The 27,406-nt window shown below is 32.6% G+C and overlaps 1 protein-coding gene across 2 annotated transcripts in view; it reads right to left on the bottom strand.

Moving 5' to 3' along the window:
• The window catches only part of sd (TEA domain transcription factor 1 homolog scalloped), a 67,350-nt gene that overhangs the window by 6,164 nt on the left and 33,780 nt on the right, over window positions 1-27,406 (bottom strand). The window contains exons 2-10 of one of the 2 annotated variants that reach the window (XM_085809772.1): window positions 15,426-15,559; window positions 13,640-13,867; window positions 9,798-9,838; window positions 6,590-6,776; window positions 6,431-6,493; window positions 6,012-6,119; window positions 4,732-4,790; window positions 4,454-4,535; window positions 1,365-1,517 (exon numbers count right to left, since the gene is read on the bottom strand). In XM_085809772.1, the coding sequence (XP_085665898.1) occupies window positions 1,365-1,517; window positions 4,454-4,535; window positions 4,732-4,790; window positions 6,012-6,119; window positions 6,431-6,493; window positions 6,590-6,776; window positions 9,798-9,838; window positions 13,640-13,867; window positions 15,426-15,559 (1,055 nt within the window). The remainder of the gene's footprint in view (window positions 1-1,364; window positions 1,518-4,453; window positions 4,536-4,731; window positions 4,791-6,011; window positions 6,120-6,430; window positions 6,494-6,589; window positions 6,777-9,797; window positions 9,839-13,639; window positions 13,868-15,425; window positions 15,560-27,406) is intronic. The other variant, XM_035355750.2, reaches the window with a different exon arrangement.

Below are 27,406 nucleotides of genomic sequence, written 5' to 3'. Positions count from 1 at the left end.
AAAGGTCTTCACAAATGTCATGCAAAACACAATTTTTTTTAATACACTAAAAGTTTCAAAATTTAGCTCTAAAAACAATGACATTTCAATAAGTGAGAGAATTTGTGTTCAAAACTGCCACTCTTTAAAATGCAAAAATGTATTAACAATCATCCATTAAGAAAAGGAAAAGGACTATATCAGGATTTATAGGTAGACATCCCCTGTAAAGTGACATCCATTAAAGTGATAGTCAATTTCATGCCACATAAATTTTATTGTATAATTATTATAGAAAACACTGTAACAACATTTCTTTGCATAAACAACAATGTGGTGTGTAAAGGTGGCATATTCACAAAGTCATTGATGAATCATCAAGGAAAAGAAGTCATGGCCAAAACTAACTAGACCAGAAGTTCTCAGCCAGGGAGGGGATTCACAGTTTTAGAGCAAGAAAGGTGGTCAGCCTTTTTATTTATTTGTTAGGCATTTCAATTACAAATATAAAAATCTACTTTCAAGATTTCATATTTACCAACTTTATATCTTTTCTAGTTTAATTTATGAAATACATTAAAAATTATATAAATTTGAATAAGTGTATGTATATTTTCCAGTTCTAGAAAGGAGGGGAAGGGAATGATCGTTTATCAATGGTGAATGGGATGCATGAGGCAAAGGCTGTAAACCACTGAATAGGAATCGTATGTTCTCTGGATAATCTATTTTTCAGGAAAAAAGTACATAAGTAAGCTAGCAAACTTGTAACTGAACAAGGGAATATAATATATTTCTTCTTAAAAGTAATTCTTAGACACAATAAACTGTGTAAACAAGAAAAATTTATTCTTCCTATCCAAAACAACCATATTCTGTCTCATCCATAATAAATTAATAAAGCCTACATAATATTAGCACACTAAAATTTTTCCAACAAGAAATTAGACAAAGAGGAACATTTCAAATAAGATGTCTTAAAACTATTAGTCCTTAAAACACAAAATAATTGTCATGCTGGCAGCAAATTAAAGGAAAGTTATTTTAAATTTACCAATAACAGATATGTGTTGTAAATTTTAATGTAACAGAATAAATTTCTGTTTAAATTTATTTAAATAAATGCATGATATAGATATCCAGAAAGATTTATCTGCATAGCACACTGAATAACCACAATATAATTTTGACAAAAAATTTCAGAGAATTTATGGATTATCATTTACATATTTTACTCACAGAAAAATGTACAGTTTATTTAAGGTTTGATTTTAACAGCCTTGTAGTTATGTGGATGCTATAATAATCAATATAAAAATACACTGCTATGAATTTTAAAAAGATCTAATTTAACAAAGAAGTCAAATGTAAAATTTAAAACTCACCTGAAGAATTGTAAAATTTTCTAAAACACTGTTCATCATATACTTTTCTGGCAAATGTTTTAGTTTGTGAATGAAATTAATCATATATTCACACATAGGTGATCTATGAATTCTGTACACAAACCTTCCATTTTCAAAACGTGCATACTCTGTCTGGAATATAAATTGTCAATGAGAGATGAAATTAAAAAAAAATATGTAATAAAACACAAAAATATACATATAGTGCTTGCATATATGTATAGGCACTTGCACAAATTTCGCTACATGAATATTAAAATAGAACAACATGAAACAAAAGTTATTAATATTATTAGAAACTGGCATGTAGGAGCATTTAGCCACTGGAAATTAGATTTAAATAGTTTAAAGTTTCATTTGGAGGGGGAGATAATAGAACAGATAACTAGAGCTAATATTTTAAAACAAAATTGATTCTGTTGTGATCTTTCAGACACCGACCAGATTTAAAAAAGGAAAAAAAAATATATATATACTGGATCCATTCAGCAATTATGACCTCATTAGGGTATTCAATTAGTAATAATGAATTCATATATGATTAAGTATTTTTATTTACTGTATAAAATGAATATATGATCCATATAACATAGCAGTTTGTTAAGAGATGCATGGGGGAGAGCTTCCAAGCTCTGAACAGCCACACAAAATAATGAATTAATTACACTTTAAGCAAAACAATTTACACCCATAAATTTTCTTCCTTAATACACCTATACAAAGCCTTTCATAACAAAATGCGCACATTTGATCAAAGAAATACATATAATAAAGAAAGGCTTAATTTCTAAAATTAGAAGTGGAACAAACAGCTTTATGAGAGGATATCCACCCTCAGAAAATCAAGATAAATAAAATTATAAATAATTAAATAAAATGTAAAGGGGAAAGTAAAAATTAAGAAATTAAATTAATGACAAATAGTTAAATAATAAAATAAAATAGTGGATTTCATCTTATTTGAAGCTCATGTTGCAATTACAAACTTAACTAAAAATATCAGCATAAGCTCCAGTGGATTACTACTTCCACTAAATTTAGGCTGTGAACATACACTATTTCAAGGGATGGTAGAAACAGAAATCATTCTGTTTCAGTGCTCTAATGAATAAAAGTAAAATGTTTAAAATACTGCTAGAGAACAGTGAGAATAAAAGAAATGAAATAAGAACAAAGAAAAAACTGAACAAAGCCTTGGGTTAGAAAGAGAAGAATCACTTTCCTCCACAGGTTGCCTGTGGATATAACTATAGCTGTCAAGCAGAATGTGTGACAGAAAAGGGGAGCTGCCTCCAAAATTGCAATTTGTATGTATGCTTAAAACAAATTTAAGGTTCTGTGTAAGTTACCATTTTTATTCACTATACTTGGTTACATCTATCTGAAATCTGCAGGTGCTCAATTCATGCACTACTAGCATATGTGTTAGGCTAGTTTTCTCTTGGAGCATATTTAGGAACATAAATGATGGTTCGCCTTGCCATTCAATTATAAACTGTGGATAACCGGAACCACCAATATCAAATGATTGGATGTAATGACTTTCAGAAATCGGAAATCATCCATTCCCAAACAAGCTGGTATGTTTCACTTCCTGAAGGGATGAGGTAGTTTTTCCCCTTGCCTTAACCCTTTCGGGCACACTACTCTTTAAAGTTGGAAGCTTACCAAAAACATTTATAGGCAGATTTAGGCCTAGGATGGTATGCATGTACAATTTTGCAAATATTGCACATGTTTTGTGGGTATGTCCGAAGCGAACACACTGAGCCGCATGAGCTGCAATAGGTGAGCATTGCTGTGAAGCACGCATTACAGTAAAATACTTTGTCTATGATTTAAAAACAGTAGAATCTGATCTCTGTAGCAGATTTAGCATAATCCAGGGTGCAACCATGGGGAGGCCTGCTACTCTACATCCCAACCAAAAAAAAACTGGGGAAAAAAAGGAAACTCTCATTGCTTCGGCAATGCTGAGGCGTCTCTGAGCCATTTACACAATTTTAAAATTTATAAGAAAAATAATTAAAATACTATAATATTTACATTTAGTTATTGACTATAAAAAATAATTATTAAATATATATACAAATAAAAATCTACAGAAATCAATACTAAGCAAACTACTCACGATGAAAGCAAGAGAAAAAAAGGGTCTGCTCTCGCTGAAAATCAAATAGCTAAGTGAAAACAAAGCACATCGGGGTCTTCAAAACCAAAAACAAATATAAATAAATCTACACTCTCAGCCTCAACGTGTTTGAAGCATGAGACCAGATTCTGTGACTAACTCCCACGTGACAGGTGCTACCAGTACAGTGTAATCAGTTCGAACACACCATCCACTGAAGGCTTCACTGTATGCATTATTTCAAAAATAAAAATTTAAAGTAATACAGAATAGGCAGATTAGCATACGAACAACAAAATTATATAAAGATTTTTTTCATTGATTTTCTTAAAAAAAAAAAAAATCTGAAACATTTCTTTGAAAAATCAGTGTCTTTAAAAACAGAATATATCTCAACATTAATGATATGTTTGTGTGGTGCTGCCATCTATTATTCATAAAAGAGATTAAAAGTAACCATTAGTGTTATTTTTGTGATATTTATCGATTATTTTCAGTGTCTAAAGAGGGAATATTTTTGGTGTGTTCACGCCGAACACATTGCACCGGAAAGGGTTAAATATCTCACCTTCCATCCAAAGGTTTGTTTTTCAGGAACACAAAAAGTTCATTCAATAGTTACTATTGATTTCCAAATCTTATTGCTAAAAAATTATGAGATCAAAGAATTTTCTCTTGAAATTGTGGTCCAATTCCATAAAAAAAGAAGTGCCACAGTTACTCCTTTTTAGGGCTTCAGTGCTCACCAGCTACAATTACGATTTATTTTCAAAACACAGAAGTACTGGAATTGGATTGCAGTAAACACAAAAAAGAATTACCTATATTAAATTTCGGTATGAAAGCCAAATTCAGTAGCAATTTACTTAATTTCAGAAAAAGTTACCCCATTTTAATTATAATTCTTAGAGATAGACGAATTTAAAAATTTCTTTACCTCAACTTTCTCTACAACTTGCTTCCCAAAGGAACAAACTTTAGTAGAGCATGTAATAGTCATATTGTCATTACTTTCATACCTTAAAAAAGAAACAAAATACACTAATCAATTTCAATAAACATTATTTAATGCAAAATAACATTTATTTTTTTATAGCATCATAAACATATATCCTTAAAAATACACTATTTGCACTGAGAGATATGAGAACTGAATTCAATAAACACTTTTTTAAGTTTATGATTTTTTAAATATAGAAAATAAAAGATTCATACTGGCTTGTTACTCCATAAAATGCTCCTGCCTCATCCTGAATATTAGTGTTCAAATCAGCCTGTAATGCAAATCAGTAACGATTAATGCAGTTAACAACTAGCAGAACAAAAAATAAGTATCTATCAGCAGTTTTTTTTATACATAATTTTAATGCAATTTAATTATGTTACTTTTACTTTTTCTAAATTTCATTTTCTTACAAAATACTTTTATATTTAAATTACTTTTATACTATCTTTCTAAAGTTAAATGCTAACATTAATAATAGCAAACTAAAAATAATAACTAACAAATTTTTGTGGAAAAATGAATAAAATACTTGCGAAAAAAATGGATTTTTGTAAAAACATTTTAGAATTCACTCTTAAAATTCCTTTAACTATTACCACTTACTATTTCTGCTTCTAATGTTGTTTAGATTAAGCAGTGATGAAATAGTCAAAGGCCAGTGGTAAGCTGAAGAAGTCTTATATGAGCCCTTTGTTAAATTTCTTTCTAATTTGCAAGCCCTCGTTCTTTTTGTTTCAAGAAAAATGCATATCTTTTCCACAGTAAAACTTTGACTTATTTAAGTTTCCCTCTTCTTGTGAATTAGAGTCTTATCACATTTAATTTCAATTTGATTATATCCATAAAAAATAAACTTTAAACAGTCGAGACAAAATGCGGTTAGTTTACAACAAATTTATTTTGGGGAATCAATACAATAGGATGAAGTTGCTTAATATTCCATCAAATGATCAAGATACAAGACATTTGACAGGACAATGCATTTCATACTTAACTGGAAAATTTTAAGAGAATTTAACTCTATGTAAAAACGTTTTTAGAAAAACTGTCACTCAACCTTAGAACTTCCCAGAAGATCAAATGAAATGACAGAAGAAAATAAGGTCTCGCATGCTTTCAGCACAAGCTGTGTCACATATTTAAATTTACTCATTATTTTATGTAATATCCATAACGTGTTTTTTAACTCACACAAAACTATTTGCATTTTCTAACATTTAACTAGAATTTGATCTTTTGCTTCTGTAAGATACAGAGGGAGCCCTTTGTTAACATTTTCATAGCTTATCACCATTTTAAAGCTACCTAAAATATATCCCATTTATAAATTAATCATATGTTTAACATGTGAATAAAAACAAGAATGCAATAACTTTCATCAAAATTCACATTCATGCATGCACAGCTAATAATTTGATTTAGTAATACAATACATTATGCATCTACAATTACTTCTCACATCTTTAAACTTTTTAAAAATGTTACATACCCAGAATTTAATTAGAAAGAAAGCATTTTGTGGCCCTTTGTCATAGAGTTCTTTTAGTCCTCCTTTCTTTTCTGGAAATTTGTCATATATTTGCCTAATATCTACAGCCTATAAAGAAATATTTTATTTTTACTTCTGAGACATAAAAAGATGTACAATAAAATGTGCAAATTACATTGATTAGTTTATTATCTTTTTAAAACAGAAAAAAAAGAATAATTAAATTTTGATAAAAAAATTTAATTGTAACATATTTAAATGCCCCACTAATTAAAATAAATTAATTTAAATGTACCTTAAACTTTCAAATTTATACAGCAGTGAATTTTATTCACAGCATACTAGAAAATATAGAGAAAGTAACTTTCTCTCACCCATATATAAAATAAGGATTAAAAAACGTTATGTACAAAAATTACCTCCAGTAAAGGATCTGTATAACTAGGTAAACCTCCTATATGTACAAATAAGTGTTTGTGATACTGAAATAAAATTAAACATACTTTTAATATAGAGAATCATTACACACACAATACATATATGTTTGCTATAAGAAAGATTTAGGAAAAACATCTTACATTTTCAGGGTCACGTTGCTGTTCCATAAATGCAGACAATTCAACAAGTCTTAATTTATGAGTTGCAATGGCCCTTCCTTCCCAGGGGGGTATAGATGGTGTGCTTAACAAATCTACACCAGAAACTGGAACTGTGACAGGTGGCTTATGTCCTATTCCATATGGCTGACTAACAAATGGCTTAATACTAAAATATAAGAACAATGTTTTAAGCATGCATTCCTGATGAACAATCATTTAACTTTATCATTTCACATATTTAAACCCAAACAACAGCCTACAGCTAAGCATCAGTGTTTTTCAATTCCATTAGTTAACTTTTGTTGAACTTTGCCAAGTACCAATTAAAAGGATTAGGTAAAACAAAGAAATCAAACTAAGTGGATTATCATAGCTAACATTACATAAACTGTAAATTATTGCAACTAATATTAAATAAATAATAAATTGCATTTTACATTTCTATAAATTGCTATAATTTTGTTTGCAATATATAAACAAAAAAGCTGCAATTCACACGATTACCGAAATTGATTCAAACAGGTTATCATGTAAGATATGTTGAAGAATGTCCTGTCTGGCATGAAGACAAATTCTCTAAAATACTCATTTTGTGGTATGAACTAGACATGTGCATATTGATTCAGTAGAAAGCATTCTTAATTAAAACACACAAGACTATGATTCACTCAATATTAGTCTCTCAAATTAAAAAAGGGGGGAGGGGAAGAAAAAAGTTTGAATAATATAGCAACATTCTAAGGCTGCACATAACAGGTTGTTTTAGTTCACTAAGCAAATTCTTAAAAAACCTGACCCAAGGATTTGGCTTGCAAAAGTGAAAGAAAGGAAAAATTCATATGTCTCCATACTGCAGAAACTGCAAGAGTTTTATTTCAGTAACATGAACTCAGAAATGACAAGAGCCCAGTTTCACTAAAAAAAAAAAAAAAAAAAAAAAAAATCACATGGCAAATGAATCAAAATCTCTGTGGCTGAAATCAATGGCTTGTAGACATGTGGTTTACCTGTCAGAGAACATTAGTTTTCATAACACATATTTGTTAATTGAACCAAAATAATGAATATCTTGATTTAAAATTTTCTGCTTGGAAAGTCATGACCCATGTCATTCATGTGACCATTTTTTAAGATAGAAAATACAAATTACACATTTATAATTACCGACTCCCCTTTTCAATCGCTAGTTACATTTAGGATATTTCTAGCATGATGCGGTATACTCCCAGAAGTTCAGTGGCCAGATTTTTCTAAGATCATGTAAAGGATTATGGTAACCAGGGTCTGCAGCTCTGAACTTCTTACAAGGCATGCTGAAGAGATGCATCAATTTACATCTAAAGAGAACATTTTTACTGCAACTGACATGATCAGCCACCCTTAGTTTATGTAGGCTTTCACATATGTGCATCACTGAGTTACCTGATGCCTATAAGAAAATAGTCACTTCCAATACTCTTGGGAAATGTCTAATGTACATACTGCAAAAATTATATTTTTCTACCTTGCATAGCATGCTTATATAATGGACAAAAATTTAGGTCCTCTTATAAGTTAAGCATCCTTGCAACTATTTCTTTAATCCTCCTGATAATTAGACATAAATCTATATATGACTAAAAGGCTTCAAGATTCTTATAATTATTGTCTCTCAGAATTCATTACTTATCTACTTAGATTACTTCTACTGTCAACTGCAATACTAAATACTGCAAAGAAAAAGAACTGAATCTTTTATACAGTCAAAAGTCGTTAATTCGGACACCCATAACCGGACCTCAAAGCTACAAACTTTCTGCGCATGCGTCGCGTTCACGCATGCGCACAGGCGTTTACGAGAGCGCGTAAGACCCTTACGGCTGCGAATATGTTTGTGCGCATGCGTGTTTAATGTGTAACGGAATTATACGCTAAGCTAAAGTTATCTAATTCAGTTAATGTTGCAGATTGCGTTGTTCCTTAATCTTCGAATTGGATCCGGCTTATTATTTTTTGCAGACTGTTAGAGCAATTTTATAAAAGTAAGCTTGAACTTTCGATTATGTCAAATAGAATTTCCGATATATATTTACTACAAAGCGAAAGTATGTTTTGAAATCCGAAATCTGTTTATCAATTTCACGCTGCTCTTCTGCAGAGGGGGGGGGCAGAAACATCATTATTAGATTATGATAGATTAGAAAGATTATGTCAAATAGAATTTCCAATATATATTTACTAATATGTAATTTGTATCTACAAAGCGAAAGTATGTTTTGAAATCCGAAATCTGTTTATCAATTTCACGCCGCGGATTGGAAGTTGATCTGTCAACACTATCCTTATCTTCAGAGCAGATGTTTTTATTTTATTTGGATTATAATTCTGTACCAAGTTTAGTATTTCATCTTGATGTACTCCGTCTTTGATATGATTTAAATCAAGTTCCTGGTCATTATAATTCGCTTCCGATAGTGAAGAAAGTGACCCAGAGGTTATTGAAAACAAAAACATTTCGATTGACAAATTAGTCGGTATTCTCAACACAGCAATTATAGGACTTGAACAGCGGAACTTTGTAACTAAACAAGAAATTATGTCTCTTTAATAGAATTAAAGAGAAAGTATTATTACATGAAACGAAGCAACTTACATTGAAGGAAATGTTTAATAAAGTAAACAAATAAATATTAAGTTTTTTCTTTTTGTAAATTTTGATACTCTTTAGATCATAATTGTTCTTTATTTCATAAATTACGGTTTCATATTTTTAATTTTGTAATTTTTGCATGCCATCTACCAGATTTAAACTGATGATCTATAATCCGGAATCGCCGAAGTCCCGACGAGTCTGGATTAACGACTTTTGACTGTATATATTTAGCAGAGATATGTCTATCATTTTCAATGCGGATACAAAAATATGACATAAAGGTACTTCAACATATCATTTTACTAGAGTAGTAAAAACATAAATCAATACAGTTAAGGTTTGGGAGAAAACTGACCAATCTCAAGAAGGCTTTCCGCCTTCATGAAATATTTAGATTAGATTAGGATCATGAAATATTTAGAAAAATTACATCATAACTATAACAGGAGTTCCTTCCTTTTCTGTTTTGGCTATAATTATTATTAATTATTATTTCAACAACAACACTGATGCCTGCAATTTATGCTTTCATTAATATGTCAAAAGATCACTTACTCTTCAGATGTCCCAGGCTGGGTAATACCTGGCTGCCAAAACTGTAAAGAGAGATCAGGTTTAAAATAAGAAAACCACAAATAACTATTTTCATTAAATTTGAATATAATCTGAATAAATCTTGAAATTTTTCATATTCAAATAAATAAGCCTTAGTAATAATAGCCTTAATAAGCCTTAGTATAGAATTCCAATAGCAAAAATTTCACAAATATTTCTCATTATAATTATGAAAACTAAGCATATAACTCATTTAATAAGTATTCTGACTATAAAATACTAAGATATTTAAGAAGCATAAATGATACACATCTGGAAATTAGGGATATAATATATTGTTTGTCTAAGTAAGATTTCTACCTCCAAAACAGCATTAACCCTTTGGCCTACGAGTCTGACTCGTGGTAAAGAATTTGTGCCATAAACAAAAGCCCTGAGTCTAGAATTTGTGCATAAAATGCTACGTGTTATTATGATTCTATGTCAAATATTTTCCCTTTGATTGCAATGTCAGTATTTTTTTTTTTTTTTTTTTTTTTTTTTCCAGTTGTTTCTCACAAAACTGGGTGCTCTTTTACTTTAGTTCCCCGTAAAGCTTCGTTACATTGACACGTTTCAAATATAATTTCGTATGAAAAATTAAAAATCTCTTATACCCATCATGCAATTATTTTTGTTAACTGATCAATTGATTATGATTACACCCTAGACATCTTAAAATTACTATTTTAACCTAAACTTTGCTTATTATTTCACAGTTCCTTTCGTTACATTGAAATACGAGGGCTGTAAATTAAGTAACGGCAACATAGGTATAAATCAATTTTTAATGAACTTACAAGTACAATTGCATTACATTCCTTCTATGTAATCACCAGCAAAGCTTACCTTTTGCCAAATGTCAGGAAGCCGTTGTAGATCAGTGGCAGGGTGTTGATTGATGATGTGAGTGACCGAGCATCCTACTGCATGGAATACAGACGAAACATCATGAAATTGTTGACCTTGGAGGGGTTCCTTCAACTTCGGAAACAGATCAAAGTTACAAGGACTCATGTCGGGTGAGTAGGGAGGGTGTTCCAGGATTTCCCACTGCCACCGTCGCAAAAGGAGAGTGATATTGTTTGCGACATGGCAACGAGTGTTGTCATGCAATACGATAGGGAGACTGTTGTGCAATAAACGTGGACATTTGCGCCTCATAGCCGGACGCAGATGGTGCTGTAGAAATCGGCAATAGTAATCTGCGTTGACAGTTTGGCCTTCAGGTACAGCATGAGTAAGAATCACACCGTCCCAGTCGTATGCCATAATCAGCATAACCTTCACCCGACTGGGTTCCTGTCGAAATTTCTGGGGACGTGGAAAACCTTGGTGATGCCATTTATTTGAATGACGCTTTAATTTAGGCTCACGCCCATGTCTCATCAACTGCGACAGTACGCCGCAGAAATGCATCTCCTTCATTGCGGTATCTCTCCAAATGGGTGCCAGCCAGTGCATACTGGTGCCATTTCTGTACTGGTTAGTCGATGTGGAACCCAGCGGGAAGCAATTTTCCTCATGTTGAAAGACTTCTTCATTATGCGCCACTGTTTGATGACTCAGACCAACCTCTAAGGTTAATTCTCGGACAGTCCATCGGTGGTCTATGGTAAGGAGAATGCTCAGGATGTCAATCTGCTCTTGAGGAATAGAGGGCCGACCTGTGCATTCCGCAGTCTTATTCCGAGACCCGAACGAAATGCTTGAACCCATCGTGCTACTGTCCTATACGGTAAAGCATTTGTGCCACAGGCTTCCACTAATCCTCGATAGCATTCTGTTGCATTTTTGCCACGGGCAACCTTGATTTTAAGCCATGACCACTGATCACCTTTTGAAAACATGCTTTAGAGTGATGGAAACGAAACTGCTCACTTTAACGCCACACAACAACTACCCTTTTAAGCAGATCAACTGATTTTTGCACTCTACACATCAACAACAGCGCCACCTCACCGCTCCCATATCCTATTTGTGCATGCCCGCCCTTCTGTGAGTTTCAAGGTTAAGTTGCCACTATTTAATTTACAACCCCCATATATATGTCATGAAAAGTATACATTTTGCGTTAGTTCAGGTACATGGGTGAACAGTTGAATGGCACAGCACACGACTGACTTTCTTGTTTACTATAGCTTGCGCAATTGGCAGATATCATGTAGGCCAAGGGGTTAAAGATTTAACCTGAACTGAACGATTTATTTGATTTTCTGAATGATTTATTGAACTGCATTTATTTTCCTACAAACCTATTATTGCAGTAATATACAGTCTTTATGCTTTTCTTTCAAACCTATAAGTAAATAGCGTTTATTTAAATTTTTAAATCAGTGACTCTACAATGGCTATCCACCCTAAGAGATAAAAGTGGTTCTAAAAAGTCTGAAGCAGACTGATTTTGTGAAACTCAAAATATTAGGCAATATTAAAAATATACATCTATAATGGTTGCAAAGGTCTGAATTTCTGACAATGCATTATACTCTTTATAGCTAGTCAATCTTTGTCTCCTTAGAATAGGATGCTTAATGTCTGAAATTCCAAAGAGTTAAAATTTCTAACATGCTTCACTATAATTTTTTTTTTAAACAGGGTTGCCACTCAAACAGGAGAATAAAATTCCCTGACTTTTCCTAGGTGTGTTTTAAGAAAATTCCAGGCTATCTACATAGTGCACATTGCTGTGCTAAAGGTAAATTAATTTTGGTACTACTAGAAAACAAAAAAATTGCCAATTATATATAACTTTATATATTATACATATATATAATCCTTAAAGCATTACTTTTATAACTATAGAAAGAATTGTTTTCTCCACTGGAGACAGATTAGAATCTGCCCAATTGTGATATAAAAATTTCTTTTCTGCAGATATTTTGCAGGTAAAGGTAGAAAGAAATACATTTAATGATATTTTTAAATAAATTCAGTTACTTAATACTTATTTAGCAGCAAAAAATATGTGCACTAAATTTCGTGGTGGTATGCCATATTACAGCTACAATTAGTTTCACAAGTATGCCAGAGAAAATTGCTTGAAATTTGAAAGCATTATTAACTAATAACATTAAAGTTAATAAAAACTGAATTGCAAAAATTGAGGGTATTTTGGCGAATATGGATGTATTAAATGGTTAGCCTAGATGACTGATTTGTATATATTTTATTATTTTACTGCAAAATGACAGATAACGGCACTTAAGAAAGAAGAAAAGGCTTAAAAGTGTTTGTTTTTAAGAGAATGGGAGAGGGAAATCTACTTTCATTCAACATGTGCATGCGAATCTCTGGATTCTCGAGGTTACTGGAAACTAAAGATGCTGGAATCTTGCTTTGCCTTTCGAAAAGATTGGCGCTGCAAAAACTGGCTCTATGCCAGCTGTCTGACTGGTGCTTACGCCATACATGATCCACCAGGAAAGTGATCGCTTCCAAAGGAAATCACTTTTTTGGGGGGATCACAGCATGAAATTCCCTGACTTTTCCAGATTTTGACTAAAATATTTAAGTTCCCTGACTTTTTTAGTCAATTTTCAAATTCCCTAACTTTTCCTGGTTTTCCAGGTAGTGTGGCAACCCTGCTTAAAGAGTAACTTTAAATTTCTTAGACTTGATCACATTTAGTCTAAATAAGCCTGACTTTAAAATAGTTTATAATAATTCTTTTCAGCTATTTTACTGCTAAATGTAAAACTTCTACATTAAAACTATTATAATAACAAATCTTGAAAAATCTTAATACTGTTATTATGCACAAAGAAAAAAGCCTAATAACTCTATATATATTTTTAGCTTACTGGTGTCCCAGGATAGTTGACAGGTGGCACAAGTGATGCAAGTCCAGCAGCTGCAGCCTTGTTGTGCATGGCAGTGGCAGACACGATCTGGGCGGATGAAAGGGACGTAAGTGACTGGAGGGCCTTCTCCTTTGCAGCTTGGTCCTGGGAGTAAAACAAAGACACGATCTGAGCTGACGACATGGAGGACATCGACTGCAGTGCGGCTTCCTTGGAAGTTTGATCCTGCTGAAAATAGATGATTACAACCGTTGATGGCTAGTGGTGCTGAAGGGCCACTGAAACAATTGCCATCTTCGGTTGTATACTACCCACCACTAGACTGTTAAGCGGCTTTAAAAAGCTACATGCTTAATGTTAAGTTTTTATGCATCTAAATGCTAATCTATTTTTCCAAGAAAGGCAGCCCAAAATTGTTAGTTTCAAAGACAATCTTATCATTTGAAAGTTATGCAAAAGTTACTTTGAAAGTACAAACACCCAACAAAGTGAAAAATCTATCTTAAAGCCAATGTTTTCCAATGAAAATTTTTATTAATGTGTCCATTTCAAATGATTTAAAATCATCATCACAAAAATATCAAATTCCACTTAATCTTTACTTTGAAAAATATCCATACAATTCTTATGTTGAAATTTTAGAATCATGAGGTGTTCATTAAATTTCTCTGTTATAGATTTTAATACAGCATTAAATTTAAAAAGTTAATTTTATCGAACTTTATAACAGCACATTTTAAGCAATGCAATCATTCTCCATAGCCTTTCCAGTGTCAGGAATGTTATGAGCATTTTGAATAATTATTATAAGGAAATGTTCATATTATTAAATAAATTTCATATCTAACAATTCATTCTCAAACATATTATCTAAAATTTTAAATTAAATATGCATATCCTAATACTTTATTCTCAGCTCTTACTCCTTTCTCTCTCATCAAAGGCTGTTCAGTACGGCTGAATATTAAATTGCTTTTTAAACTATTAGCTGCTGCTATTTCATTCAACAGGGACAGAGTTGTTCCATATTAGGGCATGATATTATGCTATGTCCATTATGAATTATACTAGAATGCATTACTACTGTACTAGTATGCTTATTACATTCGTTTTGCTGTATTATAAAACAATACAGTAATATAAAGCTATTTAGTAGCATATTCTAAGCTATAAAAGGAAAGCTGTTCAGGTAATCGCACAGTTTCAGGAAAAAAAAAAAAAAAAGGGCAGAATGTCAAAACACTTGAACCTGGGTGATCAGTTTCCTTCTATTTATTATGAAAATGTAGAAAGTGGCTTATTTATATTTCCATCTAACTCAATATGAAATGCATTTTATCCCTTGTTTTCCATATTAATCAGCAAAAAATAGTCATAATTATGAGAAGTCATAATTACATAAAAGTCTGCCGCCCAGATGGTATAATGGTTAAGGGAGCTAACTGTGATACTGAAGGGCTCAGGTTCGAATCCCGGAGAAGGCATGGATGTAAATTGTCTGTTCCCTCACAGGACGTAACGGTGGCCACCTGTTAGGTGCCTCCATAATAAAATGACTACCACTTCTGGCCTTATTAGTAGCCAAACCCTAAAAGTGGCTAGCATCCAGGATTAAAAAAAAAAAAAAAAAAATCTAGCAACCATACTTTAAAATTCCCATTACAAAGTATTCTGCCAATCTTAAAATGTCTGTTGACATATTATTTTTTGGTATATTAACAAGGAAATAAGCTACATTATTAAATAATTAATATATTAATGAATTATAAATAAAAAATTTCCTTACATTTACCTTCAATTTGGTTTGTATCTCACGAGCTTTCCTTCTAGCAAGTACTTGAATATGACTAGATACTTGTTTGCGTGTACGTGTTTTTCCTGTTCTTAATTTTATATATCGTGCAATTAACTCATTTCGTCCTGAAAGGATAAATAAAAAGCAATGTCAAATTAAATTTAACTAAAATTCATATGTGATTAAAATTATTAACATGATATATAAAATATGTCAGAAGAATTTCTATTAAACAAATGAGTTTAAAAAAATGAATATTCCTATGCAGTCACATTTTCTATAAACATAAAGCACACACTTTGAAAATAATCATAGGATGATGTGAATATAAATAAAATGGCTTGACATAAGTTTCTGCATCTTTTTGTAACATTTAATACAAACTCACTGAAATACTTTGACAGTTGAAAGCTAAGTATAATGTTTTCACACTTATATAATATTTCGGGAATAAAAAATCAGTGGAAATAAAACTTGATAAACTTATTCAATAAAGCAATGTAAACATAATAGAAAAAAAAAAGTATTCTGCCAATCTTAACTTTATTATGCAAATGTGACTTCAGTTGTTTCAGAGCTGTAGCTAGGGTTTTCAGTGCCCAGGGACAACTTAAGATTTTGCGCCCCCTTCTGTATGCCAAGAATGAAAAAATTTCATTTAAAAATTTTGTAACATCAATTTTATACACCATGGATGTTGCACCCGGGGACAGATGTCCCCCTTGCTATGCCCCTGAGTTTTTCATAAGGAAATGACAAAGATCAGACAGGGGGCTGAAAAAGGATGGTAAAGAGGTAATCTATTACAGAAATGCATTATCTTGCTTTTATTTTCCACTTACAGAGTAAAGCTTCTGCAGCTCTTTAATACTCCTTTTATGGGATTGATGGAAAGAAGTCTCCTTTCCTTGGAAATTGTTATGTATGAATATGAATTTATGGCTTTCAAGAATATGCAGGATGATGTATCTGCATCTTTTACAATTAAAAAAATATACTGCAAATATGGAGCTCTGCATGCACGTTCAACACTATGCTTATCCAAAATGGTCCCTTTGCTATAAGAATGTAATGTTACATATTCTTTGTTTCCTCTACATACAATAATGCAAAAAGAATCCATCTACATACTGAATATGATTTATCAATGAAGAGAACTATGCTTCAGTGTGCAATGCTCCTGATTCCACTGTGAATGATGTGCAAGCTTGCAATCAGAGGACAAACTGCTGGACATCTGCATAATAAAGTATCAGTTGAAACTGGGTAATTACTGTATACTTCATATTTACTCTGCTGCATAATAAACTTTCAAAATAAAGACGGCTAGCATTCATCTTAATCAATGGATTAATTTTTATGCAAGATTAAAAAAAAATTGTGTAATTTAATCATGCTTGGAAGTTATGATTTAAAAAAAAAACACTTCATGCATATATTAAAATTCTGCTGTAAACTTGGTCAGACTGCTTTAAAAACTCATGAGTACTTAAATGCACTTCAAAAACGGCTAAATATAAATAGGAAATTGTGAATGTTCTGAAAATTTATTGACTAGCATAACCTTAAACAGCACAGCAAAAGAATGTAAAATCATTGGCAGAGCAACATGAAATAGGATTTACCCTATGGCCAGCCACCAGATTACCTTATGGCATATGTCAGTGAATTTTATTTGATGAACTGCACATGGAAAGCACACTGCTTATTAGCCTGAGCCATGAAAATGTTTGCCATGCAGCAGTTCTTGGCATCCTACAACATGACATTTTGTCCTCACTCACTAAATTTACTTCATAGTGACTACTTCACACAGTTGAAGATCAGAAAAGGAAAAAGATTTCACTGGGGTGGGGGAATCCACGATGATGTGCATTTGGTCCTGAATAGATGAAAAAAAACATGACTTTTTTAATGTTTCCTAGTCACAAAAATAGCCTGCGGCCAAATGTTTGCATTGCAATAGAAATATTTTTAAAAGTTACAGGAAAAAACATAATGCATTAATACAGATTTTAAAAGAAAATGTTTAAGTAGCATCTTATACGTGAATTTCTTATAGCTTCCAGAAAAGAAAAAAAAAAAAAAAAAAAAAATCCTACAGTGGATGTCAGCTTCAGAAAGAGTTGCCATGCATATATCATCCTGAGATGACAAGCAGTTAATGCCTTCTGTTAGAGTGCAACTAACTGTTGAACAATCAAACTTCTCCCATGTTCTGGTATCTTCTTCACATCCTAAACCTGCATTGTGGCACAGTGTTTTGAATTCTGAAAACAAGTCCTAATTCCTTTATTCAAGTTGGGAGAGGGTGGAGAAAAGTCAAAATGTCCATGTCATATCTTTATGTTACGAGTTTCTGCTCTGCAATTACATTATTTTAGACATGCATGATATGACCAGTTTTATTTTTAGAGTTGCAATGAGGATATCTGTGTACTGTCGACTGATAAAATTTTGATGTGTAAGGGCACTGGTTTAGATTAGTGTGTAACTTGATGAGATATCTGCTGATTTGTTTGCATTATGCATTTAATTTGAACTTTTTATACTTTATGCCTCATTACTGCATACCAGTATACGTATCCTCTCAAGGACTGATAGAAACTTTATCATTTGTTTGAAATAATGATCCATTTATTGCAAGTTTTTAATTCAATCCAACATAGTCCACTAGTTCCTTTTAAACATAAATGTAATGTTTTCTAACAAAATTTTATGTTTTACAATAAATCTTTTTACTGTTATCCAAGTGATTCAGCTCTTACAGTTAAAATAAGCATCTTTTTCTTTTAAGCCTCTTGTGTTCACTTAATAAAGGAATATATCATTAATGTTTCTGAGCACTGCAATAAATTTATGAATGCATTGTCAATTTTTGTACCTAAAATAATTAAAATTATTTAAAATTAGCCCATTCAATTCACAAAAGAAAATTTGAATTTAGTCCCTATATTTTAAAGTAACTGATGTTATTGATGTAACATGATATTAAACTGACAGTGTGCCTGTGTATATCATGCTTCAGATTATAAGAATCTTCCAGTTTCTCTTCTGCAAACAGCAAATGTGGACACATAAGCATAATAAAAAATATATTTTTTTAAAAATGCCTTATTCTAAAATAGTCATTTGTTATCTAAAAACCAAATAAATAATCATATGTTGTAATTCCCATGGATCCAAATGGAAATTATTAAAAAAGTGCAGAATTAACGGTGAAAGTATACTCCATATAAATAGAAGGGAATTCAAGAACTTTTTTTAAATTATTTTATTTTTGATTGATGCTGCTCACATTCATCCCTTAATCTTACTTTTAACTAACTGAACAGCAGATATTTTATTTTAAGCTCTGCACGCAATGCACAATCCTACGGTCTTCAGAAGATTAATCAGAATACTAATCTGAATAAGAAATACACTGTATTCGCTGAAGATAATTAACGTAGTGATGCGACATTAAAGGTAAGAAGTAACAAATATCTTCCGCCTAAGTTAGTTGGTCATGTTTCACGGAAATGGATAGAGTTAATAAATTGGATTAAGAAACTGCGTATACGTCGAAAAAATCTTAAAAATTATATATAAAAAAATAAAACAAAAAAGCCATAAGAATAATTAGACATACAAGGACCTCCACTGAAAAGACAAAAACAAAAGCCAAAACAACTAACTAAAAAAGATTGTACAAGCTTTAGCTTTAGGAGAGCACCACAACACGTAGATGCACACTGTTCCCCATCGAGCTGGGGGGCTTTAGAGGAAAAGATATTTATTTTGACAAGCCATCAAGGAACCCCCTCCACCTTACTCCACAAACAGTTCTCCGTCACTGCTTTTAATACTTTTACTCCCCTCCCCATTCATTCTACGCTCGCGAGAGGTCCAGCTGCAACTCATTTTCCGTCCCTTCTCTTCCGAGAAGAGGGGCAGGGGATGCGATGATAATCTCTGCTGTCCACGCAGCGGTAAAGGATGCGCAAGCGCACTGCGGTGTCGCATCAACAGCGGCAAAAGGCAGGGGGTGGGGGATACGAGGTAGGCAAAGAGCGGGAGGGACGCGAGAAATTGAAGGCGACATTCCAGGCATTCCATTGGGATGGCGTTGCCTGGCGTCGGTTGGTAGGTGTACGCGCTTCACTTATTCGATCCCCCATCTTTGAATATATATATGAAAGTGGGCACGATCGATACTGGGGGGAATCATAGCGCTAAGAGGACGGGCCAAGGAAAGGGGCGGTGCCTGGTCGGGGGGCTGCTGCCGTATTACGGCGGAACGCGAGAAATATTTGCCTCCAACTTTACAAGAAGTTAATCTTGGTGTTCTGTACAAAAGCGTGTCGCCATTCGAGTACCGTCCAAAATCTATTGACTTGCTTCTGCTAGTCAATTGATAGACCAATCGACCGCAACAGCAAGCTTTATAACAGAGAGCTGTTTAAGAAACAGAACGTTTATTAAAATCACATTCTGAGCTTGTTTCATCCCTTAATTCGAATGCTCTTTTAGGCGGTATTCGTGTCAAAAGATAGCTTCGAGTTACCGCAAAATGCAGCATATGGAATAAGAATATTTTATTTCTTTATACTGACACAAAACAGAATTATAACAAAATCAGGATATCTCATATCGGTATTTCTGGCTAAGCCTGAATGGACTCATTTGGACTAGTGGATTATGCGACGACGAAACACATGACATGCAAATAAGTAAATGTGATATACTGAGAAGTAAATATGATAACCTTTTGTTTTAAATAGTAGACTGCGATTTTAAGCATTACAGCTGCTTCCGAAAGAAAGCATTAGAAGAATTTAAAACACAATTTATTAAGTTAGTAGTTAGTTTTTACTTAGTTTTCACTGTTAATTTTAGCAGAAATCTAGTATATTTACTTACGTTTTTTACGATATAAATACTTTCGGTACAGAGATATAAAATGACATGAAAAGAGGTACACCGTTGCAATTTAATACGAAACAATGTACTATAATAATCTGATACTAATCCATTCAAAAAGCAGCTGTGGTTACAGCTGCATTATATTTGAATTTGTAACGCCACGTTGGCATTACAATAACGGTGCTAAGAAAATGATTGTAATGCTATTAAACCAGACATTTGTATTTCGCAACGCGTTATTGTACAGTTCATGAAATGTTAAGATACGAGGAAAATTCAAAACCTCAGCAGAAGTGCTAAATATAAGTTAATTTAAAATGGAAATATAAAATATGCCATTCTAAAAATCTGACTACATAACATTTACGCTACCGAAAATAGCACGAAAAATGAGACAAATGCTTAATTTCGCCTTTTAAAAAGCAACCACACATTCGGGACTGTAATATTACGCGCAAGTTTGGAAACAGTTTAAAAAAACAAAGTTATTCAAAACCAGTCAATAATACTATTCTGATATAACACGACTTAAAAGACAATCTTCACACAGTAACGGCATTCCAGTCACCTATTTCTTAGCAAAGAATTTTTAGGGAAATCTTTCTATTCCTGTAATGTGCATATTAACGTAAATCTTCAAGCCATTAAAAATCCTCGAGTTATAAACAATGTTTCACTAATGAACGCCAAATTTCACAAGGGAAGGAATCTCAATTTAGAATCCTTGGTGAGAAACCTCGGTACCTTCGCAAATTATTTCTCAATATGTTTACCAATCTAAATAAGCCGATTTTATTTCATAAAAATTTTTTTAAAAAAAGAAAAAATTAAAATTTTTTCATGTTGTTTAACAAATTATTACATAAATAAATATTATACAATTTTAATAAAAATAATTTTAGGAAAACAATGAAATTTAAACGATAAAGTAGTAGCAGTTCTTCCTCCTCCTTCCTTTTCCGTGGAATTTTTTCGGATATCCTAGAATTTCATCTCCATTTCTTTCTATCTTTTGGAAACAATTTAAGAAAAGTACACTGGAATCTTATCTCCAATACCTTTAGGTAACAATTTAAGAACGTTTCATTGTCATTTTCTTTCAAGATCAACTCAACATTATTTTGATGTATCATTGTGAGGCAGGAATTTGCTGCAGGTCCGTGCCTATTCTGCTTATTTGATAATCTGACACTGTCTAAACTTCTTGAAGGCTCGGAAGGAGCTAAAAACATAGTTTCTCTTGCAACTTGATTGATTTACATCAGTTAGGAGTTTTCCGTAACAGCACAGTGTAGAAAGTTATTAGGAATTAGAATCAAGAAGCGTTACCATTAAAGGTCTTTGAATCACATATAATTTTTCAGTTAAAATACGACAACTTTCATCATTTATACAATTCCAAAGTATTTACAATATTGCCAAAGTATACGTATTTAATATATACGTATCTACTTAAATAAAAATTTGGCAGTATTCTAAAATTATCCAAACACTCGGTCACAAGTTATGGTTAAGTGAAAGCATAAAATATTAGTTGATCATAAAATGAATAAAAATAATTTCAGACGAGAACAATAATTATTTTAAATCCTCCAACAACTTACATAAACTGCATTTCATTGGCCCTTAGAGGAAACACAGATTAGTCAGCCTCAATGATGAATAAATGTATATTACACAAAAAAAAAATATATATATATATATATATTATATTTTTCCCTTAGAGGAAACAGATTAGTCAGTCTCAATGATGAATAAATGTATATTACAAAAAAAAAACAATATATATATATATATATATATATTATATTTTTCCCTTAGAGGAAACACAGATTAGTCAGCCTCAATGATGAATAAATGTATATTACAAAAAATAAAAAAAAATTTTATATTTTTCCCTTAGAGGAAACAGATTAGTCAGTCTCAATGATGAATAAATGTATATTACAAAAAAAAAAAAAAAAAAAAAAAAAAAAAAAATTATATTTTTCCCTTAGAGGAAACACAGATTAGTCAGCCTCAATGATGAATAAATGTATATTACAAAAAAAAAAAAAAAAATTATATTTTTCAAACACAACGTTTGAAGTCGTGGAACATATATTTGCACATCCTGAAAAAAATCGTGGAGTGAAAGGCTTAAATGAGACTTTTGAATCGTAAAAGTAAGAGGACTAGTTATTATCTCCACTTTTTCACAACTCGTAAAATACGAAACACGAACGAAAACGAAACATATCGTCAAGATTGGCATGAAATGTCATTTAGAATGAACATTTATTTCGCGCTTTTTAATTATAATGAATCGAATTAAACCACCCTTCACAGATAATAACAAAGGATTTTGAATTAAATTAAAAAGGATACTAAATTTCAAATTATACGTATTTATAGTTAGACAGTATGTACAGCAAGAAATTACGCACCGTTAGAAAAAGTACAGCTAGAAATGTTGTCCGGTATGTACAACTACAAATAACGCACCGCTACATGCTTTCATATTACTTCAAAACATCCCACTAACAGAAGAAAGGAAGAAGGCCATAATATTGCAAGATCCTCAAAAATAATTAAGGGGGGGGGACTTATTTGATTAACCACATACGTGGCAGAACTGATTTTTGAAATTTATTTTTTAGGTATTAAATAAGCAAAGGAAAATGACCTTTTGCCTCGATATACAGCAAAATTGCTCCAAAGAAAGAAAAGAAAGTTAGTTCAAAAGAAAAGGGAGGAAAAAGTATCTTGGAAAGAAAACCGTGAAAAAATTTCTGGAAGAAAAACACATTATTAAAGATTTAAAGGCGCAATCCAAATGCAACGCTCTTTAATATTCCGTTAATCGCCCAAAAATACTGACTAGATCCTGGATACATCCGTAGCAGCAAACGCTGCCAGCAGTGCTCCAGCTGATCAACGCTCACGAACAAGGTTCGATGGGAACGCCGCAGCAACCCTCCCCCGGAAGCGGCGGGATCCCGAAGCTGTCTTCCCAACCGTGGGGAAGCAAAGGACGACGCGTAAGTCACAGAAAACAAAACCAAGTTATTAGGCCATACGAACGTACATTACCTTATGTGGTTAAAGACACGTCGCATACTCTTGATGCTGAGGTTATACTGATGCCGTACAGACAAATTTTAACCCTTCAATTATTATCCCTCCCCTCGTTCTAGAGTTAGCATTGAAATCCATACAATATATCTCTTCAAAATCAATATTAAATGCTAAATATTTGAGGCAACAAGATAAAAACGTAAACACTGCGCCTTCCTTATCCCTCCCTTTTCTTAAAATTTTTTTTCAGGATTTAAAATCTTTATTCATGTGAAGCTCAGCAGAGGTTTCTAAAATATGGGCTGTTGAAAAGATTTGAGGTGTCTCATTTTATTAAACAGTTACATATATTTGTTTAAGCGAGTTAATTTAAAATTATTAGTTAAATGTTTTACAATTACACATATTTATTTATCAGACCCAATAACACATTATTTTTTCCGGTTCCTTTTTTTTTTTTTTTTCTCTTCCTCTTTCTTGACTGCAGCTACGCTACCTGGGAGTCGCGATGCTTTAAACTTTATAGTTTTTGTGACATACAAGGTAAGTGCCTAAAGAAATAACGGAAAGGATGATCTCCAAGCCGTGATTCTCAAAGAACATATCTTCTTGCCCCCACCCAAGGTTTCCTCAAAATTTCGTATCTTTTTAACATATTTTCTAGCTGATGCAATATATGCTGCCATGGAAACGAAGGCACATGCGGAAAGGGTTATTTTTAAAATATGGAAGCGAAATTAGATGAAAGGGATAAATTTCCGTTCACCGTTTGAAATCACAAAACACATTTGAGACATTCTTTGGAGAAATCCCCCTCTTGCGTCCTCTTCTTCCCATGGACTGACGGGGGGGGGGAAGGTAAAATTCCCATTTTGTGAGCTATAATTATGGATATAAACTAGTTATTTGCACAAATCCAAAAAGTAAAATTCCGGAACTAATTATAGTATAAAATAAAACGACACATTTACAAAATTTTAAAATGATTCCTTACTAATTAACCAAGCTTAAAGTTTATAATAATAATAATAATAGCTAGGCACGCTTTTTAAAATGAATTGAGACATTTATAAAAATAAAATTGCTTTAGATTTACCGGATGTTCTATCAGTACACATACTTTCGAAATTATGAGAAGAATCATTAAACATTTTGTAGCCATAAAGGATGAGGGAAGGGAAAAAAAAAAAAAAAAAAAACTGTGATCCTTAAGAAGGGGTGAACAGAGCTTACTAAAAGATAAAGAAATCATTCTGTCTCAAAATAAAAAACGTAACAAATTCATTAAAAAAAAAAAGGGAATGCAGTATAAAATTTGTAAAGAATTACAATTTCTAAAAGTTAGTACAATTTGAAAAAACAGCTGTTATATCAATTGCAATCGGGATGAGAGAAAATGCGGTACAGGATGTCACGACTACTTAAATGAGGCATACTCAGCGCACAGTTAAAAATGAACTGGTTTGTGTATACTTGGTGAATCGGGAAGATTTTGTTTACATATACGATGCTCGGCCTACACAGCTTTATTCCCAACTCAACCTCAAAGGGAAGGATTCAATAATTTTTATTCCCAACTGAGTCCGATTTGAAAATTTACACTAAACTCTGCGTTTACATACTAAAAGTCAGCGTTTTCTTAATAACAAGAAGATAGAGTAAATAATCTTAACAACATAACACTTTTTTAATGTGACTTATCATTATAGGATATTAATGTGTACGAAAGAAAAGGCTTTATTTCATATTATTTTACAGGAAGCTTTTCACGCGTCGCCACAAGAAGGCAGCCTGTGAGTATAAAATTTTTTATTAAATTTAAATATTATTTGTCACAATTTTGAAGTTATAAAATAACTTTGCACAGTTTCATCCTTTTTCAAAGTTAAAAAGGTCAGAACATTTGTTTAGTAGGAGTCTGCATTAAGTTTGTTGTAACCTACACGACTTTTAATACCTATATGGATTAATGATTTCTTCTACATTATCCATTAATTTAAAAAAAAAAATCTAAAATTCTTACGACGGTTTCTGTACACGATCCATTTGTGGATTTCGGAACTTAAGTAAAATTCGGCACCTCAGTAACAAAATGTAAACTTTCACCTAAAACATAGCGTCAAAAAGGCCGTTAATCCTTTCTGGCATCTTTCAGAACAACATGCTTTACATCAACCTTTATTCATACATAACACTTCTAATCAAGTACTTCATCATCTGAAGAACATTTCGGTTACAGCTGGCAGACTGGCGAACCCATAGCTTATTTCAATTTTTATAAACACACTTTGAGATGTCATCATAATTTAGGGGTGCCTTTCACTCCCTTTTTTTAAAGTTTATACGATAAAAGAGATAAAGACCCAGTTGAAAATGATGGTTAAAAGATATTTTCTCTTCGGGCTGAATTGGAAATAAAATTCTCACGGCTGAATCAGAACGTCATTTACCTGCAAGTACTTATCTGTTTCGGCATTTTTAAAAAGGAAGTTTGAGAAAAAGATGTAACCTACAATAATATGTAAACATTTATCTTGACTTTTCTCCTGATGGTTAATGTACTATTTCCGCAGCAATCTGTTCACCAGAAAACTAAACTAATTAAAGGCCAACAAGTGGACAGCCAGTATATGCCTCTCACATGATCCAGTAACCCTGAAATCGCTGAATGAACTGATCCTCGAAATAACGGTCCTCAGCGCAGGTCATTTTCTAAAGCTGTCGGCCCATAATCGATGATTTCTGCGTTTTTATCCAACGCCTTCAGCTTCATTTCATTTTCATTCAACATCAGACAGAAACTTCCCTCTCAGACACCAACAGAATAAATTGTTTGATTGCGCAAATTGCAGCAAAGAATTATAATTATTTTTTATTTTACGACAAGTGACTTTCTAAAGAGGTTTTATAAGGAATTCGTTTCATTTTTTCTAAGAATAAAACTTAAGACTAATCTACAAAAGGTTTTTAACTTCATCTATTCGGCCATTAGCTAGTTTTGGTTTGTTTAATTAGTTTATGGCAAAACACGACAAGGCTATCTGCCTCAAGGGATTGATGCCTGTATGGAAGACTATGTACGGGAAACTGGCTCGTATACACGTTACACATGAGGAAAACGGACATTAACTGACATTTAAACCGTTCGAGACCAGCGTCGCGTATACGCAATGCAAGGATTTCACTCCTACCAGCCCAGCGTCCCGTACACGCGACGCAACGATTCTGCTCATATGAGCCCAGCGTCGCGTATACGCGACATTAAAACGGAACGATTTATTTGAATTTTTAAAAGCCAGTAAATGGAGCTAAGTGATAATTGTTTTCACATGAATTGATTCATACGGCATTTGACGCTCATGTACAGGCATTAGTTTCTGTTTTGTGCTTCTGGTTTTGAGAGATTTATTGAAATAAACAAACTGGAAATCACGGCTCTTTATAAGTGCGCCTGTGATATAAAGGGCGTTTTTGTTTATTTCGTTAGGAATTTTTTTCGTTTCGTTTCGTTCGGAATTCGTTTCATTTTTTCTGAGAATAAAACTTAAGACTAATCTACAAAAGCTTTTTAACTTCATCTATTCGGGCATTAGCTAGTTTTGGTTTGGTTAATTAGTTTACGGCAAATCACGACAAGGCTATCTGCCTCAAGGGATTGATGCCTGTGTGGAAGACTATCTACGGGAAACTGGCTCGTATACACGTTACACATGAGGAAAACGGACATTAACTGACATTTAAAGAGTGGACGTGGCAATGCATTGCTTCAAGTAAGTTCTGTTAAGAGGTGATATTACATTCCAATACTGGGAAGACTATTAGCTAGAGTTTTGGAAGGAATTTTGAATCATAATGGAAGGAGGTTATGCAGCTAAAACATAAAGCACATCATCATTTTCCTATGGAAGTAAACGACTTTTACGATGATCAGAAATGCTCGGCAACTGTAGATGATCATTTCACAGATCCAAATGCTATGACTTTGACAGTGACATAGATGACCGTTAAAG

The sequence above is a fragment of the Stegodyphus dumicola genome, chromosome X2 (genome assembly GCF_044657685.1).
Source record: "Stegodyphus dumicola isolate Sdum_Otavi_A_Nest chromosome X2, ASM4465768v1".
Taxonomy (NCBI): domain Eukaryota; kingdom Metazoa; phylum Arthropoda; class Arachnida; order Araneae; family Eresidae; genus Stegodyphus; species Stegodyphus dumicola.
Note: the sequence above shows the minus strand (reverse complement) of the source record. Positions and strands in the feature narration are given on the sequence as shown.